The sequence below is a fragment of the Artibeus jamaicensis genome, unplaced genomic scaffold, assembly GCF_021234435.1.
Source record: "Artibeus jamaicensis isolate MK-2021 breed Jamaican fruit bat unplaced genomic scaffold, CSHL_Jam_final contig_867, whole genome shotgun sequence".
Taxonomy (NCBI): Eukaryota; Metazoa; Chordata; class Mammalia; order Chiroptera; family Phyllostomidae; genus Artibeus; species Artibeus jamaicensis.
The window spans coordinates 6,919,811-6,939,738 of record NW_026521995.1 but is presented as its reverse complement, the minus strand read 5'-3'; the positions used below and the strand labels follow the sequence as shown (position 1 = coordinate 6,939,738).

Sequence of the window (19,928 nt, the reverse complement as noted above, 5' to 3'; positions counted from 1 at the left end):
CAAAGTATCATAAATGTAGGTGGCTTAGCTGGTCTCTAGTTGCCATCCAGCTTCAGGCATCTTTTGGAGTCTGTGCCCCAGGCCTCTGCTCACAGGCCCACTGGAGACTATCCATATGCCCCCCACACAGGGGAGGGAAAGGAATCAACTGACTTTTCGCTTCCCGGCATGCTCCATTTCAAAAGTCCTCTCCCAGAATCCCATGCATACCGAAAGCTGGCAGGAGCATCCAGCCTTCCAACCAATGAAGGCCACTGTCAGCCATGTTCTCCTTTGCCCCTCTTCTGCCATGGTTAGCAAGGGGCAAAGTCTGTAGCCACACATGCACAGCTCAAACCCCTCCCCCATTTCCGGGGTGTATGACTATGGTACACACAAACAGCATTCCAAGACTTGGCAATACTACAATTCATGGAAGGAATGTATGTCACATGGTGAGTCTTTGGCTTAAGATGGTCCACAGCATAACTGCTGAGACCTCAGGGTCCCCCTTTTCCTTCTTTCCTTGTCTTCCTTTTGCTCAGGAGAGTTCCTGGAATGGATTACACTTTCTCTCCAAGGTCAGGCAAGTTCTCTTCAGAAACAGAGAAGGCTGATCTTTCTGCTTTCCAGGTTCATTGTCTGCATTGTCTTTCTTTGGCCCTGCTGTACTTCGATTCTGAAGACCATGATTGGCCATTTGGAGACTCTGGGTTTGCCTCTGTCTTGTGGCATTGCTGTTTTCATTCTCTCACTGCACCTTCCTCTTGTGTGGGTGGTTCTAAATCTTCACTTGACAATCCACTCCATTATCACTCTCAACCTGGGCCTGGAGAAGGGTCCCCTACAGGGGCCAAATTAAGTATAACCCTCAAACTCTAATGCCTGCTGTTTTTATTTCTTTTCATATGACTCCTCTTTCAGTTACTATCAGTCTCCCACCCCATCACAAAATTTTGAATGTTACAAGACAGAGTTGGTCAGGAGATGCTAAATTGTTGCTACACAAGCACTCTTCTCTGTGGCTGTATTAGTAAGGAATCTCCAGAGGAACAGTAGTAACAGGGTGTGCTTGTGTGTGTGTGGGGAGAGAGAGAGAGAGAGAGAGAGAGAGAGAGTGTGCAATATGAACTGATCAACGAAGGAGAAAAGAAACATCAAGGACAACAGACATTTTGGAAATGGATGGATGAGTCTAAGTCAGAGGAGAGAAATTCAGAGAGGTGTGAGAAGAGTCAGGGAATCCAGTCACAGAAGCAACTGCAGGGGAGCTTTCGAGAGAAGGGGTGGTCCACTGGCTCAGAGGCTGCAGTGAGGACTGGAGAGCATTTAGAACCAGTGTGTTCACACTCTCCACACACCCAGCGTGACTTGTTGCAGTCACCAATAACACTCCAATGAAGATCAGCACTGAGCAAGTTAGAAAAAATGAAAATTTTAGTTCTTGTCTTTTCTCATGGCAAAATAATGAAACTTCTCTAAGGCTGACACAGCACACAATTCAGTTTGTTTTGTTTTAACGAAATCACACTACTGCTCTGTATGTCACGCCTTTAACGCTTGCATGACACAGTGCACAATTAGGGAAGTGAGTCATAAATGGTGACACTCAGAATTGGTAGTTTTCTCTTTAATCATCAGTTTGTGTTTACTGAGAACTGTAATTTGACAGGACCTGGAGATACTAGAGGAAATATACTGACCGTCAGTAGACAAATATTCAGAGAGTTAAAGAAACAAGAGGGAGGTACTGCCAAATGTAGCCATCTTATGACTTGCTCTAACTGTGTCAAAGGTGTACCTAAGTAGGCAGAGGACCACCCCTTCCATACCTGCTCCTATGATCAGTGCTTCCCAGGTCACAAGGCTGGGGACAAACAGGGTCTCAGCGAGTTACCAAAGAGCATTTCTCTGTCTCTGGCCACAGCCCTGTGTGTCTTATGATACTTCTTCAGAGTCCCACTCAGCCATTTGCAGGAAGGTTCTCTGGGCTGTCTCATGTGTGTTCATCTGCCCTAGATCCTAAGAATCACTATGCAGCCAAGGCCTTGAACACCCTCAAAACTGTGGCAAGGTCCTCGTAAGGGTGTGGGTTACTCCAACTGTAAAATGGTTGAATCTTTGACAAAGTGGTCAACAGTATGGCTTAGAAAGCCAACAATACAACTTTGTATTCATAAGCATTATAGAATATTCATGAAACAGGGTTTTTGATTTTTCATTTTTGATTATAGCTCCCTCCACTAAGAGTCACTCCTCTAAGATGTGCAGTCTCCTGAATCGCTCAACCTGCCATCCCCCTGCTCACACACAGCAGATGGACCGACTGCCTACTTTTGTGAGAGATTAGAAACCAACAGGGGATCAGGATGCTTTGTGTCCAAGCACACACGGATCTCCAGGAGACTGTGAACTGCTTTACTGCAGGAATCCTTAGCTCTGTATAGTCTGTGCCTAGAATAGTTCCTGGAACCTAGTAGGTACTAAATAAATATTTGCCAAATGGGTGGATGGATGGATGGATGAACGAATGATGGCCTTTTTAGCTAGACAGATATGGGTTCAAATTCCAACTCAGTCATTTATTAGCTTTTTAATATTAGGTAACTTATTACAATTCTCTTAGTCTTCCTTCCCTCATGTATAAAGGAGACAGTAATATCCTGTCATATCACTGTGAGATTTAAAAGAATAATGGTTATAAAGTGCTTAGCACAATGCCTGACACAGTGATTGCTCCATGAGGAACACTGCCCCTTCCTCCCCAGCAGAGAACACCACAGTTGCGCTTTGTTGGTATCTCCTGTAAGGTCTGGGAAGGTGCCGTGTATGTAAGAGAGATGCAGTTGAGGCTTGCTGAAGTAAACTGCAGCATAGGAGAAAAGTGCAGTGAAACAGCTATAATTTATACTTACAAGTGAAATTAAAGCAACCTCTTTTAAAAACTTTTTTTAGAATAAGGGACTTAAGCCACAACTTATATGATAGTGCCATTATTAAAAATACAAAAATAAACATGGTCAGAGATTGGGGTGGGAGGACATGAATTAAAAAGTGAAGAAAAGAACTTATTTCCTAAAAAAAATGGTAAATTCAATAAAAAAATAACTGCCTGCTCTGATTCTCCTGTGTCACCTGAGACCCATTTTCTGTTCTTCTCTTCCCGACCGCAGTGCTCACCCAGGCTCCAGCCCTCTCTGCTTTCCAGTGGGGCTTGAGCACTAGGTAGCACAGGCAGGAGATGGCAGGGAGGGAAAAGAGGGAAGTCGGTATTGCCCTGCACCCCCTCACAGCGGCTGTACTCCCTAAATTAACAGGTCCTGAAGGACAGCCAGTCCCCCAGAGCCTTGGCTCTCAGCAGGTGGTGCAGTGCTGTTCTCTCCTTCGGCCCTTTAGACCCAGGGTAGTACTGGTTCCTCACTGCTGCTTTTCTGTGCGTGTCTCACATTTATTCTTGGTTCTTTGATGCCCTCTCTACCTCTGCTAATAATTCTCTCAGTTAAACTCTTTGAACTAGACCTTTGTTTTCAGTGCCCTGACTGATAGAGTACATTTACTGTTATAATTAAAAAATGGACCTACTAAGAAGTCTTCCATTATATGTCATTTTTAAAGATCACAAAAAGCTTCTCTAGAATTTAAAAATACAATTGAAATTAAGTAAAAAAAAAAAGATGTGAAAAACAGAAAATGGAAAAATGATAAGGCAGCTGTGCTCAAATTATAACTGAGTTGTATTTTAACCTGAATGTAAATTTGGAACTTGGAGTGCTTTTCCTCAATACACAATGTAGTAAACTAGACTAGTTCTTTAGGAGAGCTTGAAAAAAGTTTACTTAGTTTATAGCATGCCTAAAATATAATCCTAATTGAGCAATTACCTACAATACATCCTATGACATTTCAATAAGCATTCATGAGATTATTTGTATGGTTAACCCAGGGCATCGCTGTCCAGTTTGTTCCATATGAATGATGCTCCACAGAACCCAGTGTGAATGGTGCCTTCTGAAACTGTGCAACAGGGTGGCACCGTCTAAATCTTAATAATTTAGACTCTTAGGTTGACCTTCCCCACATGCCTGAAGCAGAGTCTTACACAGTTATGAGAGCAGGACACATTGTTCTGAGAACCAGTTAAGGCTTCACATCTGCATAAGACCCCAAGGCTCCCCTAGGTATGGGTGGCAATGGCCACCTATGCATGTCCACTAAGTTCTGGGCACAGGGTGCACATTGACAATAATAGCTGCTGTTTGCTGAACATCTTCAAACTTCTGTGTCTGTGCTAGATGTTATTTAAATCTTCATGAAATCATCAGCACGACTACTGACAATAATAGCTTAAAATGATGGGTTCCTACATGTGCTATTCATTGTGCAAATACTTAACAGGCATTATCTTAATTGATAGGTAGAACTATTGCTATTTCCATTTTAAAGATGAAAACCTGATATGCGAAGAAATTAAATATTTCAAATCATACACATAGTAAGTTTCAGAGCCAAGATCCTAGAAGGGCCTTTAAAATTTAAATATTTTATCCAAAGGGGATCTACGTGTCACAAAGCCACAATTAAAAACCATATTTGCCTAATAGTCTTTCTTTACATATCTTGGATTGAAGACCAACGAATAATTTTGCACACTGAGGACTGAGCTCAGGAGCTGGATTCCAGGCAATTTATATTCACAATTTACTCATAGTTGAATGACAGCAAATTTGAAGGCATGTATATTAAATAATAATGTGCTACTACATAACAAGAACTTGGGTTCCCATGAGTTAACCATGACATATTACTACAATAATGTAGGTGTATCTAGCATAAAACCAGCATAAAAAATGGAAGACTCCAACTTGCTCACTTAAAAAAATATATAACCACGGGGATAGAACTCTGATGCTGTGACTATAGTTTCCTCATAAAAATAACAAAGATGTCTTAGAATCATTAGGTCAGAGAAGAAGTTTTGTCATTCAGCTACAAACTGCCAAAAGGAATGCACATGCCACTCATGACACACATGCTGTTTAGGGCACACAGTTTCAGGACACGCAGGTCGCCAATGACATGCATGTCACAGATGGTAAAATGTCACCAATGATGCATATGTCGCATATGAAACTCATCACCTCCAACACACATGCTGCATGGGGTACACATGTCACTTCCGACAAGTATGCTTCTCACAAAGATATGTTTATGACACATATCTTTGCTTGTTTCCCTAAAATAGGAGAAATTGTATGTGAACTTACAGTGCTTGGTGGATAACTCGGGATTTCTCCAGAAGATATTCATAAATCTGTGCTCCCACCACTGCTCCAGAAGGGGTGAATTTCATTTCTAAATATTTTCCAAATCGGCTGGAATTGTCATTGATAATAGTGCAGGCATTGCCAAAGGCTTCCACCAAATTGTTCACTTGTAAAATCTTCTCTTGAAGGGTTATATTATTAGCCTAGAGAAAAATGTCAAGATATATTTAAAAATTAATTTAGTATATAATGTTTCTTCTTTGATAAACACCTTATACATGTATAAACATGTATGAGCATATACTTGGTGTGTGCCAGACAGGACGACCAAGCCTATTTCTCCACTCCCATATGTGCATTCTCCCCCTTGCTCCCTTGGAGGGACTGAGAGACATTCTGTGCTGTTTCTATTCAAATACAGTTCCATTCAGTGCCTCATTTACCAACACAATTTATGCATACTGAGGTACACTTATTTTTTTTAATCTTCCTCTACCAGTTTTGGCCCCCATCCAAATGTTCCCCAAAGCCAGAACCATTTTCCCTGCTTTCATTGAAGCTGCTACTCCTGCAACTAAGGGAGTTTAGATAATGTGTAAATTCAAAAGCAGGGGAAAGGGAGTAATTGTGAAAACTGAGAGCAGCTTAGAAGTGTAGGTGGGGGAGTGGAAGCCCACTCAAGGTCTACTTGCCTGTCCCTGTGTTTTTTTTTTTTTACCCCATTTCATATTCTCCTCTCCTCAAACAAATGCAACGTTTTTGTCTTTATCACTCTGAAATTCTATCAAGTGGAGATTTATTGGGATTAAAATGCAACCTCTTTTAGAAAAGTGTCCTCTACTCTGAGAAGTTTAAGGAGGTATCAGCCATTCACATTTTGGTAGAAATTTTGGATTGGGTAGATTATGTGCAGTGTAATACCTTGCTGAGTTTAGCTGTGTTAAAGTTGGGAATTTCTTTAAGCCAGGGCCAAGAGCAAGAGGTATTTCTGGAACATGGGCTACAGCAGAATATGAGTTGGCTGAAGGGGGCATTCCCAGTGAGGCTTTACGGGTGTATAGGACTTTGGATATTTCTAAAAGAGACAATAAGGGTTGAAAGAAGAGAGTAACATGAATTGAAACAAACTTGGCTCTTTTTAAATGGTGGGTTGGCCTTGCACCCATGAAAAAGGTGAGAAAACATCTTCATCCATTTACATTAGTGGCCTGCTAAGTAAGGTGTTTTTTTTTTGAGTTGAGGCATCTGTGGAATATTTTTTTATTGCTGTTTTATTGCAGTTGCCTCAATATTCCCCCTTTGCTCTCCCCTGCTCCACCACCTGTCTGCCTGAGCTCCCACAGACAATGCCCATCCTGCTGCCCATGCTCATGGGTCATTTATAGTTGTTCCTTATCTAGGCTGTTCCCCTTCTTTCTTCCCTTATCCCCTCCCCTCTCCTCTGGTCCATCTCAGTCTGTTCCTTGTTTTCATACCTCTGGTTCTATTTTGCTTGTTTGTTTTATTAGGGTTCACTTACAAGTGAGATCATATGGTATTTGTTTTTTATCACCTGGCTTATTTCACTTAGCATAATACTCTCCGTTCTACCAATGCTGTCTCAAAAGGAAGGAGCTCCTTTCTTTCTGCTATGTAGTACTCCACTGTGTAAATGTACTACAGTGTTTTGATCCACTCATTTACCAATGGGCCTTTAGGCTGTTGCCAGCACTTGGATATTGTAATTGTGCTGCTATGAACATCAGGGTGTATAGGTTCTTTTGAATTGGTGTTTCAGGATTCTTAGAGTATAATCCCAGAAGTGGAATTGCTAGGTCAAAAGACAGTTCTATTTTTAGTTTTTTGAGGAAATTCCACACTGTTTTCCATAGTGGCTGCACCAGTCAGCATTCCCACCAACAGCATGCTAGGGGTCCCTTTTCTCCACATCCTCACCACCACTCGTTTGTTGATTTGTTTATGATGGCCATTCTGACAGGTGTGAGGTGGTAGCTCCCTGTGGTTTTAATTTGCATCTCTCTGATGGCCAGTGATGTTGAGCATCCTTTCTTTTCATAGGCCTACGTGCCCTCTGTATGTCCTTGAAGAAGTGTCTGCTCACATCTTTTGCCCATTGTTTGTCCTTCTTGCTTTGAGTCATATGAGTTCTTTACATATTTTGGATATCACATCCTTGTCTGATGTATTTCACTGGCAAATATGTTTTCCCATACAGTTGGTTCCCTTTTCATTTTGATGATGTTTTTGTTAGCCATGCAGAAGCCTTTTGATTTGATGTAGTCCCACTCGTTTATTTTTTTCTTAAACTCCCTTGCCCTAGAGGATGTACCGGTGAAAATATTGCTGCATGGTATATCCGAAATTTTACTGCCTATGTTTTCCTCTAGGACTTTTACAGTGTCAAGGCTTATGTTTAAGCCTTTTATCCATTTTGAGTTTATTCTGGTGTATGGTGTAAGTTGGTGGTGTAATTTCATTTTTTTGCATATACTTTTCTGAATCTCCCAGCACCATTTGTTGAGGAAAATATTTTTACTCCATTTTTATGCTTCTACCCTTAAGGTTTTGAGAACTGCATTTCACACATGTAAATTCAATCCACCTAGCATCCCATATTTGTATCTGGTAAGTCTTTACCAAGGAGATAAGTAAAAGACATGATATGATCTCGTAAGGGAGGATTCTGTGGTGTGTGTGCATGGGTGGCCATCCCTAATCAGTATTAAAGCATATTTTAGATCTAGAACAAGATACAGAGATTAGATAAACAAGTTTGCTGGCATCTACAAGACAACATTCCTTTACTGATAAAAGCCTCTATTGGCCCACAAATCAAGAATGAATGGTGAAGGCCATTTTATTACAAAGACCTGGCTAAATTAATTCAGACTTTCAACTCTTCTATCCTGTGCTTTGGAGCACAGGATAGTATGCTGTGCTCCACCATCTTTCTCCCTCCAAAATGACATCCTATTTTATTATACTTAAAGCCTTTAGAATGATATGTATCCTAGTTGTAAAGAGGGGAAGTGACAGGCAGGGGGATGGGGAAGGAACTGAGGTGACAGCCCGGAGGCAGCACTACCTGCCCACTCTCCTCTGGCGCTTCCAGTCCTTCAGGGTCACAAGTCTGGCTAGTAGAGGTCATAAAAATCCATTGAGCAAACTATATTTTTATTCCATACCAACACACATGATTGAAAACATTAAAACAAGTTAATTGATTTATAATTGGAACATGGAATTTTTTTAACTCATTATGTTGAAAATAAATTAGACTCAATTAAGCAGTTGTTTTGATACTATTAAGTCTCACCCTTTAACAGACAGGTTTGTCCTTTTATCCACACTATTTTGTAACACAAGATTCTTACAATCACAGTGATGGGAAAAAATTTAATGTGACTCATATTGTAACTATGGAGAACATAATGAAAATTTTCAGAAAGATAAGTCATGCATAGTGATTTTTTAAAAGGTATTAGCCTAATATGAACACATAATTCTTGACTTATCTCACTTCAAGGACTCTATCTAGAAAATCAAGCCAAGTCTCCATGATCAATGTCCCTTTTTAAAAAATTAAGATGTAATTTAACCCTGGCTGGTGTAGCTCAGTGAATTGAGCATGGGCCTGTGAATCAAAGGGTCGCTGGTTCAATTCCCAGTCAGGACACATGCCTGGGTTGCAGGCCAGGTCCCCAGTGTGGGGCACATGAGAGGCAACCACACATTAGTGTTTCTCTCTCTCCTTTCCTTCCTTTCTCTCTAAAAATAAATAAATATCTTTAAAATATAAATAAATAAATAAATAAACAAACAAACAAAATATATATTAAAAAATAAAAATTAAGACATAATTTAATAAAGTATGATCCATCCTTTGTAGTATAAAGTTCTGAAAGTTCTTACATATACAATCATATAACCTCAACTACAATCCACACATAAAACAATCCATTGCCCTCCCCAAATTGTATCATTAATCTTTGTAGTCAACACCTTGCTTCGTCCTCCACAGGTGATGACCTCTGACGTGTTTCTGTTCTTATAGTTTTAAATATGCAAGAATGATATGTAAATGGAATCACACAGTATGTACTCTTCTGAACCTGGCTTCTTTGACCTAGCATAATGCATTTGAAACATATCCAAACCTCATCTAATGAGATTCATTCATTGCTTATATTCTTTTGTTCATTTAAAAATTATTTGATTTCTTAAGTTTTAAGAGTTTATATATATATTAAGGATACATTGGGTACATAAGGATACATAAAGATACATAAGGATACATTTTATTAGATATAAGACATTGAAATAATTTCTTCGAGTCACTAGCTTGTGGTATCACTTTCATAACAATGTCATTCAGAGAACAGAAATTCTTAATTTCAGTGAAGTCTGATTTTTCTCTTTATGCATTATGCATTTTATATTGTATCTAACAACTATTACACTTCATAGTAAGCCTCCAAACCAGGTAATATTAATTTTCCAATTTTGTTCTTTTTCAAAATTATTTGGTTATTATAGATCTTTTGCATTTCCATATAAATTTTGATTCAGGTTATCAGTTTCTTTCAACAAAAAATACTACTGGGATTTTTATTGTAATTGAATTCAATCCACAGAACAATTTATGGAAAACTGACATGTTAATATTGAGTCTTTTAATCCATGAACATAGTATATCTCTCCATTTATTTAGGTGTTTTTGATTTCTTTTATCAACTGTTTATACTTTTAAGCATACAATTTTTGAACATGTTTTGTAAGAGTTAGATTTAAAAAGTTAATGTTTTTGGTGCTATTGTAAATTATACTCAAATTTCAATTTCCAATTGATCATTGCAGGTATATATGTATAATATATAAATACAAGTGATTTTTATAATATTGACTCTTCTTTAACCTGCTAGTAACAAAAGGAGACAAAGCAAGCATTCATTGAATTTATTGGGGCTAAAAGGAGAGAAAAATCACATTCATAAAGTTTTGCCACCTAAGAGTGAAAAAAGTTAAAATATCCTCAAAGGAGAACATATGCCTTTTATATTGTTTGTTATATTTTAAACTCACAAAGAATAACAAGTGTGTTTTATAATTCCTGTGCATTATTAAATATGGGAATTACTGACTATTAATATAATCAGTTACATTAGGCTCTGATATGTAACGAATATTTCTATTAGGACAGAGAAAAAAATAAACTGTACCTTTCCAAGCACCGTCAGCTGCTGAACTAAAAGATGAGCACTTTCAGTCTTGCCAGCACCGCTTTCTCCAGAGATAACAATGCACTGCACAGTGAGAAAAGGAAACTGTGAGAAGGCTGTCTTGCACGCAGTTCAGCCCGCAAAAGAAACTAGGAGGAGTTTCTAAGAATGTGTGACTCCTTCCTTACCTGGTCCGAATTATATGTTACCATTGACTGGTAGCCAAAGTCAGCCACTGCAAAAATGTGAGGAGGATTGGCAGTTCTCTTTGCTCCAATATATAGTTTGGAATGCTAAGGATTTAAAAAATACCGCACCTCTTAGAACTTTTGTTTTTGTTTAAACCCTAGATTATTTACAGGTAGAGCTCCAATTTTTTAAAGCAAAACATAAAGTTTTATATCACCAAATATTACATACATGTTACACATACCACACACTTACATATATGCACAATTTATGTAAAACTATGTAAAATAAAAGACCCTGACACAAAACACCCTTGAAATATGATAGGATTATAAGATATAGTATCACTCTTGCAGCAGTATTTAAAAGAAGACTCTTTTGGGAGTGCATACCAGTTCCAAAATAGAACTTATGATTTGAAAATACTATTATTTCTTTAAGTAAAAGACCCTTTAAAAATAAGTCAATCAGTAGCATTTTGTTGACTATTCCTTGGGCACAGTAATTTCTGACATATGATTACTACTTTTTCCTTTTACATTGTTTATACACATTCTCTTACTTGATTTGTCTAAGATCATATAGGTGATTGATATCAGAATTTGCACTCAAGTGCAAAATCATCTGAAGCTTAAATCAAGGTTCCTAAATTCACTATGTAAATTTTAAGTTGGTAAAGGAAGAAAGTTTTATGTATTTTTCACATATAGAAAATAACTCAGGCCCTGTCTTAAATAATTTTCTGGAGCACACGAATAGAAGAAAATGGGTCCAATTAAAAAGAGCTTAGTTTAATTCCAGAATACTATTCTATATTTAAACCACTAGGGGTTGAATAATGGATAATTATATATTTATATTTATATTCATATAACACACATATGGCCTGATATTAGAAATGAGTCAATATGTCTAAAGGATTTCTAAACTCCTAAGACAGGTTTTATAGCTGTTAAGTATATATTACCTATATAAACAATGTAAGTATATCTTTAATTCTCCAATACTTGATTCAGAGGTAGACATTGAGTAGACAGTTTTTTAGGGAACTGTGTTTTTATATGACATATAGCACAGACTAGTTATCAATAACTGGAAGTAACATTCTGCCATATATTTTTGGAAAAAGGAAGACCCCACATGGCATCCAGATTAATCCAGCTTTTCCCCCATCTCTACATTTTAACAATAATGATTTAACTGTTTATTTAAGGTACTAAATAAAACTTTGTTTGGCATAATTTAAATTAAATTACATACCTGAATAGTATAAAGTGAGAGAATACAAGGCACACCACATACCTCTGTGGAATAAAGACCCAGACTCTGGAAAGGGTTCAGAGCAATGAGTATGTCTCCCACGTAGATATAAATCTGGCCTCTGGAATAACACTTCTCAAGCTGCTCAGAGACTGTATTCTATAAGAAAATAAACATGATTTCTTTTCATTAAAAATCACTTATGATTAACTGCAATTTAAAAAGGAAATAGTAATAAATAAAGCATCTGGAGTCTGGACCAAGGCTCTAGAAAGAAAAGATGTACTGATAGTAGGACGTGTAGCATTTGGTCAACAGCTGCCCTTTCACTTGACAGGCATTTTCTCTGGTTGTGAGAGCCGTAGAGGGTTGTCACTGTGACCTGTGTTTTCCAAAGGACAAATCTGATGTTATATGAGATTATATGTATAATGCTTCAAGGAAATAAGTAAATGCAGAAGATAAAATAAAGAGAAACAATACTAGAAAAGGCAAGGGGTGGTAGTGAACACGTTACTATTCCAAACTGAGGTTGGTCAGTGGCTTTGTGTTATATTCTAGATCTTTGCTTAGACATTTGGCTTCATGAGGCAGAATGTAAAGTTCAGAAAAGTGACTTTCAGAGTGGATAAATCGTGAGTACATGAAATCAATTTTAATAGCACCATGTACTACTTTAATAGTATATGACACAAGAGAACTTTCAGTCAAAAAAGAGACAAGAAGAAAGCACAGACAATAACAACAAACAAACCCCGTGTTGAACATACAGGTCAGCAATAGGATATCAAGGCCTTCCTCATGATCCGCAAACCTAGGAATTCATGTCATTGGAAAATTTGATACATAAGAATTCATGAAGGTTTTGGCAATCCCTGACTTGCAAACCGATTACAAGATGTTTGATGTTCACAAGAGATTATTTTGAGGAAGTCCTTGAGTTGTTCAATGCAACCCTAAATTTACCAAATGACTACTTCTGCTCAGAAAATGTCTCCTGATTTGTTGCATTTCTGAACAAAAATGATCAGGCATGTATCAGAAGTATTTAAAAAATAAAAATCTGTTCATCAGGCAGGATAGAGATCCTAGCCTTTTACTGAAAAGGAACTATTCATTTCTCCAATGATCTGATTACCTGGGACAAAGGGGAATGAAGGGAAAGAAGGCTGGAACTGAAATTTACTGGCTGGGATTTGGACCTACACAGAGATGTCTGAACTACTTCTGAGGTCACTGGGATGAGTAAGGAGTTCCCAGAAGAATTCAATGCCCTAAGAGGTTAGCTCTGTGAGAGCATGGGTTCTCTGATACCATGAGGGGGACCACTGACTGTAGTAACAGGCTCTTGATGTACCTTGGATGCCTCTAGGTACTGTCACTGAGAGTCAAACAGGAGAAGAGAAAGAGGAAGGATGCCACATAGAGTTTGCAGGAGATAATTTTTTTGACCTCAGGACATCATCTTTTTGAAACTCCCAGAAGGAATACAGGGGAAGAAGAGTCTGTGACCTATAAGCACTCATGAGAGTGGAAACTCACTCCTTTGCAATATGAATATCAGAAGCAGACAAAAACTGACAGTGGACTGGGGCTACCTGGACATTTGTGCCACATCATTAAAGTGGAATATAGGAGAGAGACTCAGGAAGCTAAGAGATGAAGAAAGCATGAGATGTACAGATGCTGTACAAATAACCTGCTGCTCACATCAATTATATACATTAAAAAATCAAGAATGTTTATGTTCAATTAAACTGGGCTCCTTACCTCATCCAAAACTTCTAGGGTTGCTAAATCATCTACATCCTTCTGAGTGGAAATTAAAGGTCTGCTGAAGTTACTTTTTTTGGTGTGAATACGTTCGTGTCTGTGGAGCAATACAAAAGGAAAAACCATTTCTGATTTGAGAACTTATTACTGATCATAACTGGAAATATGTTTTAGATTCATATGAGACTGAACAACTTCTATGAAACTGATTTACTAAATTTGATGATGACAATTTATCAGAAAATAGTCTAATGTATTTGATCTGTTTATTTTTCTTCCCCATTGGAAAAAATGTAACTTGTTAAACTTATTTCATGGATGATCAAGAGTTCATAGTTTCTATCAATAACTATCCTACATATAATTTGCTTTAATGTTTTCTCTAAATTCCCATATGTGATTTAATCTGCTCCAAATTGGTGAGTCACAGAGATTTGAATTCATTAGATTTCCAATTTTGTCTGAGGTAGTATTAGGCCACTGGTGGTCAAGGAATGGTGATTTAAAAATTATTATTCAGCAAAATTTAAGAAGAGTACAAAAAATAAACCACATTGTGGATTTTCAAAAGGTTAAATGCATGTAGAAAATTGATTTGAAACATTAGGAAGTTTATTCTCAAAGGAAAACATTTCAGCATCTTTCACTAATAGGATAAGGATCCTGATTTGACACGGAGGCTGGAGAAGTTGCTGAGATAAACACAAGGCTTTGTTTCACTGTTTCTGGCCATAAAATTACTATCCACTTTATTCTGAGCAAAACTGTATTTCCAACATTTATTTTTGGATCTACTTTTAAGTAGCTGAATCTGTCTATTGGTAAAAGGAAAAAGAATAAATAGATTATGAGAAATAGTAAGAATCATGCCATTCCCTCAGTAAACTTGAATGCTTTCTCATTGCCTAGAAAATTCAGTCACTACTGATAAACTGTCTCGGCCTCCGTGCATGGCCAGCCCTGGTTTTGTGCACTGCATCTGCCTCCTCTCACAGGTTTAAGGAAATTACTCTTGTTGGCTCCTTTCTCATGCCTGCATCACTCATTCTTCCCTGTTAGCTGTTATAGCAAACAAAAAACACCATTCCCTGACTTCTGTTTTTCCATCTATTATTCCATTTCCTTGTTTTATTACAAAAATTATAAAAATTTTTATAAATTTAATTATTTTTCATTTTTCTCTCTCATTAAGAAAACCCATTTCAATCAAGCACAGTTTCTCTTAGGGACACTCATGGCCCTCACATCACTAATCCAGGGCTCAGTTCTAATCCTCATTTTACTTAACGTATCAGCAGCATGTAACAGACCCCCTTTTTGACTACATCCATTTCAGCTTCCTGCACTCTTCCCTTGATTCTCTTCCTTAATTCACTGGCATCTTCATCTGAGTGTCTTTTTCTGTTTTCTCCTCATGCTTCTGTAACATTTTAGAGTTTCCCAAACTTCAGTTCTTGCAGCTATTTTCTTCTCTGTGTTCGTGTCCTGTTTCATAGCTTTAAATGCTACTCATGCACTAACAAGTCTGCTGACCTCCAGACTTAAGCATCCAACTGCTCACTTGACAGTTGCTCACTTCATTTGGAAGTCTAACTGGCAGACTTAACTCATCCCTAACCACGTTCCTGAATACCCCCAGAGCCCCATACCTGCTCCTGCCCCATGACCCCATCTCAGTAAATGGTGACTCCATTCTTACTCTTCAGAGAAAGACCCAAGAGTGACCCTTGGCTCTTATCTGTCTCTCACACCTCCCGTGCAGTCTATCTACAAACCAGTTCAGCTCTTTCTACCACCAGGCATTTCTCACCACCAGCTACCTCCTTTATCACATTTCATTTAACAGCCCTCCAAGTGGTTCGCTGTTACCACCTCTGCCTTGTTACTCTTCTCAACACTATAGTAAGAGTGATCTTTTAAAAAATATGTAAGGTGTGTCCTTTATTTTTATTTCCTCCTTGGCCCCACCTGTGTGATGAAACTTTATTCACTTTTCACAGTCTGACTCAAATGCCACTCTTTTGAACCACTGAGCATAATTCTTACATCCTTCAGGACAAATATCATAGTTAAGTCATTTCTGTCAGTCCTTTGTGTGGGGATTTTATTACCTTACTAGACTAAACTTCCTCATGATAGGCATCTCTCTTCAAAATATGGTGCTGGAACAGCTAAACATTCACATGCAAAGAAGTAAAAAAGACTCTAGACATTAACCTTATACCTTTCATAAAAATTAATTCAAAATGGATCACAGACCTAAATGTAAAATACAAAATTATAAAACTCCTAGAACATAACATAAAAGAAAAATATAGATGACCTTAGGTTCAGAGATGAATTTTCAGATACAACTTTAAAAGTTGTATCTGAACTTCAGAAGTTTTCTTTCATCCATGGAAGAAAAAATGGTAAAATGGGTTCCCTTAAATTAAAAACTCTGCTCTATAAAAGACATTGTTAAGAGAATAAAAAAGTGAAGCCACAGACAGGGAGAAAACATTTGCAAATTGTGTAATGATATAAGACTTGTATGTAGAAATAGGAATAGTTTCATTCCCATTTGCAATTCTTAGAGTCCTCTATAATTTTTATAGCATTTATAGAAATTTGTAGTTAGGCACTTATTTGTGTGGATAATTTAGTTCATATTTGAATCCTTTACCACAATGTAAGCTCCTTGTACAAGTACAAAGCTGTGTGTGTCTTTAGTTCCCATTTAGAACACAGTTGGTCCTCAGTAAATGTTTGCTGAATGAATGAATGAGTGAATGAATGATGGAATATCCCTCATGATTTCTGGCACAGGATGGGCACATAGTTTGTCTCCACATTTTCTAAACACAACAAGTTTCATCTTATTTCTCCCCCTATTTCCAAAGAGACTCAAATATAATTTTTTAAAAACCAGAAGAAGTCCAACTACCCACTTGATTGAAATGAAGAGCCCTGAAATTTTCATCTGTTGTTATGGGCCCATCTGGCAGCCAAAGCCTGTTCCTGGAGAATGAAAAGGATTAGATAGGAAAGAACCGGGGGATCGATACTTGGCTGGCTGGTACCCTCATTCTTTTGCTCCTATGAATTTGTCTTCCATGATGCTTTTGGTATTAGTTTCCAAAAATGTAGCAAAGATTTGATACTGTGATGACTAAAAACCTCAGATGCCCCCCTTATTCCAGAGTATGACTAAAAATTACTTGGCATAAAAATCAATTAATCTTCACAATCTTGCCTTAAACAGCCTTTCCAGCACCATCGCCCACCCTTTTGTACAGAAAATTCCCCAGTATGTCAAATATCTCCAAGATTCTGTACTTTGCTCATTCTGTTTTCTCTGCCTGAAATTACTTTCCTTCCTTCTCTGGCCAATTACTACTTACCATGTAGTAATTGGTAAGTTACTAGCACCCTCTCTGTAAAGCCATTGCAGAGAGCATGCACCACTAGCAGAGATGCTTGAACATTCAATTAGGTACATTCACGTTCATCATCCCTGCCAGATGGGGATAAATTATGAGATTAACCAAATGTTATTCATTTTTCTATGCATGGCATTGAGGATAGAAAGATGTAAAATACAACTGGTGGAGTCAGTGGAAATATTGAGCCCTACTCCTACCAGCTGGTGTGCAAACTAACCCTTTTGGCAAGAGAACTGAAGCCCAGTTAGGTGCTGGAGGAACACAGTGAAAGGGCATGTGGTTGTCCAGAACGTTTTGTCTCCAGCAAAATTCCCTCTCAATCTCTCTCTGATCAGGGTTGAGGTCAGTTTAACTAGAGAAGCATCCTGACTGCTAAAATTCCCTATTTGTGCAACTATGACTATATTTCTCCTGTATATAGTTATATGTAGTTAGATTACATCTTATGTAGTTATATTTCTCCTGTAACTATATTTCTGCATCACCGATTACTGTACAACAGAGCCACTGGCAAAGGGCTGCTCTGCACAGTATGGTCAGTGTTGCTGTCACTGGCTTGGGCCTTAAACATTATGGAGAAAATGAGGCAAGAAAAAGAGACAGTTACACCTGTCCCAGCAAAGTAGGACTAATGAATGACTCACATCTCTACTCTTTTGAGTGGCATGACAGTTGCATCAATAATATTGTTCAAATTTAAAATTAGTATAACATCGATAAAGCCACACAATTAACAATATGGAAGAGCACAGGGAAGTGGAGTGAGAAGAACAGTGAAATATAATGCAGTCCAATCTCCTTTCATTTCAAGAAATGTGAAAAGTCAGATCAGCAAGTTTGTGCTGGGTTCAACCTTGTGGCAAAACTCAGTGAACCACATGGTTAATGTAACATTCCATGCTTGTTCTCATTTGTTAGCTTTCTCCCCCACTTCAAACATGCACACATACATACAAGCAGAGCCTTGATTTATACATGTTTTAACATTCAATCCTGTATTCATTCAACAACTCATTCATCCAACAATTATCTACATTTCTGGAGCACCTAACATACTGGGATAAAGTTATAAAGACTCCAGAACAGGACCCTGCTCACGTGGAGCACACAAGCTGATGAAAGAGTTAACAAACAAACAAACAAACAAAAGATCAACAGCCCTGGCCAGGTGGCTCAGTTGCTTGGAGCAATGTCCCGTATAACAAAAGGTTACAATTCCCAGCCAGGGCATATATCTAGGCTCTGGGTTCAATCTCCTGTCAGGGTGTGTATGGAGGGGGTAACCAATCAATGTTTCTCTCCCACACATCAGTGGGTGTATCACTCTCTCTGCCCCTCCCTTTCTCTCTCTCTAAAAAATCAATAAACATTTCCTTTGGTGAGGATTAAAAGATATCAACAAAAAATTTAAGATAATATCAGCTAGGACTTATATGTTTGGGCAGATTCACTTTTGTAGAAGAATATGTTAAAATCAAGGAGGTACAACTAGCTAATGCTTCAAATATTACTCTATTAATTGCCATATATTTATTCACATGGGTTTTAAAAATATATAAATGAAGCATAGTTAATTTAGATGCACGAATTAGTTTTGAAAGTTTTCTCTGTGAGTTAAACACGTTAAAAGCTATTAAAGTTGTAATGCATGATGAAGAAAAACAAATATAGATTTTATAAATGAAAATAAAAAAGGAACCACCAGTTGTGAAACTACTTTATATCTTCTTCCATGTCTCTTTTGGCCACTAATGTATCCTAAGCACCTGAAAGAGAAGCTGGGACAGAGATACCCAGTAGCCGTCTGTGGAAGGACCAAATGGTCATTCATCAAAGGAAGATGTCTAATCCAATCTTTGTCATGGCGTTAACATGACATCCAAGTTTGTCTGAAACAAAATGAATTCTTTGCAGTTCATTTGGGTAAATAAATAGCTTTGAATGATTTTTCTCATTATGCTATTGGGTATTTCTTTAAATGAGTTAGTACATTTCCACAAGGACATCTAAATGTTTCTATAATTATACACAGTAGTGAATATCTTATCAATCACGACTGATTGTTGTTCTGGTCAACTTTCATTTTTCCAGTATCAAGTGATTTTTATTTATTAGATTTAACTACATACCAAGTACCATACAGAATTATAATGAAAATCATTTTTGATACTTTAAAAAGATACTCATGCATAGGAAGTGATTGCTACAGATTTTGGAAGGGCTTTTCCTTAGACTATTTTCATATCACTGCCATTTTAATAAAAATCTAAGTGCAGTTTAATCCAATCGCTATTCATTTGAGGCCTTTCTATGTACAACGTTTTGTCCTAAGTGTTGAGGGGTTACTGTGTATGAAATAAGATCTAAAATTCTGCATTCAGTAAGTTTTAATCTAATGGGAGATATAAACACATAACATTTAAAATGACACATGACACAGTGCCACAACTGAAGTAAATATTAAAGTTATGGAAATAGTAAGGAGGAAATAATTCTATTCTGGTAAACTGAAAATGTTTTTTATTTGTTCAGCATTTAATCTTGGTTTTTTAAGTAAAAGTAGGATTCCATGGCCTGTACAAGGGACTGGTGACTCATGGGTTGGTCGGGTCTGAACAGCCTGGGAAATCGCAGTGCAGGAAGCTGGAGGCTGAGGAAACAGAGATGTCTTACATGTACTCAAATTCTACACACCCTACAAGCAAAGCATGACCTTTGGCCTTCTGTAGCAAAGCCCGAAACTCACCCAGTGTTTCTTATCTCACCTGGTGGACACCGCCATCTGATTAGTTGCACATATTAGAAATCTCCACCTCCCT

At 37.8% G+C, this 19,928-nt stretch overlaps 1 protein-coding gene across 1 annotated transcript in view; it reads right to left on the bottom strand.

The window, feature by feature from the left end:
* The window catches only part of MYO3A (myosin IIIA), a 201,491-nt gene that overhangs the window by 111,293 nt on the left and 70,270 nt on the right, over positions 1 to 19,928 (bottom strand). The window contains exons 9-13 of the mRNA XM_037146339.2: positions 13,682 to 13,781; positions 11,954 to 12,070; positions 10,651 to 10,755; positions 10,463 to 10,546; positions 5,244 to 5,446 (exon numbers count right to left, since the gene is read on the bottom strand). Of these exons, the coding sequence (XP_037002234.2) occupies positions 5,244 to 5,446; positions 10,463 to 10,546; positions 10,651 to 10,755; positions 11,954 to 12,070; positions 13,682 to 13,781 (609 nt within the window). The remainder of the gene's footprint in view (positions 1 to 5,243; positions 5,447 to 10,462; positions 10,547 to 10,650; positions 10,756 to 11,953; positions 12,071 to 13,681; positions 13,782 to 19,928) is intronic.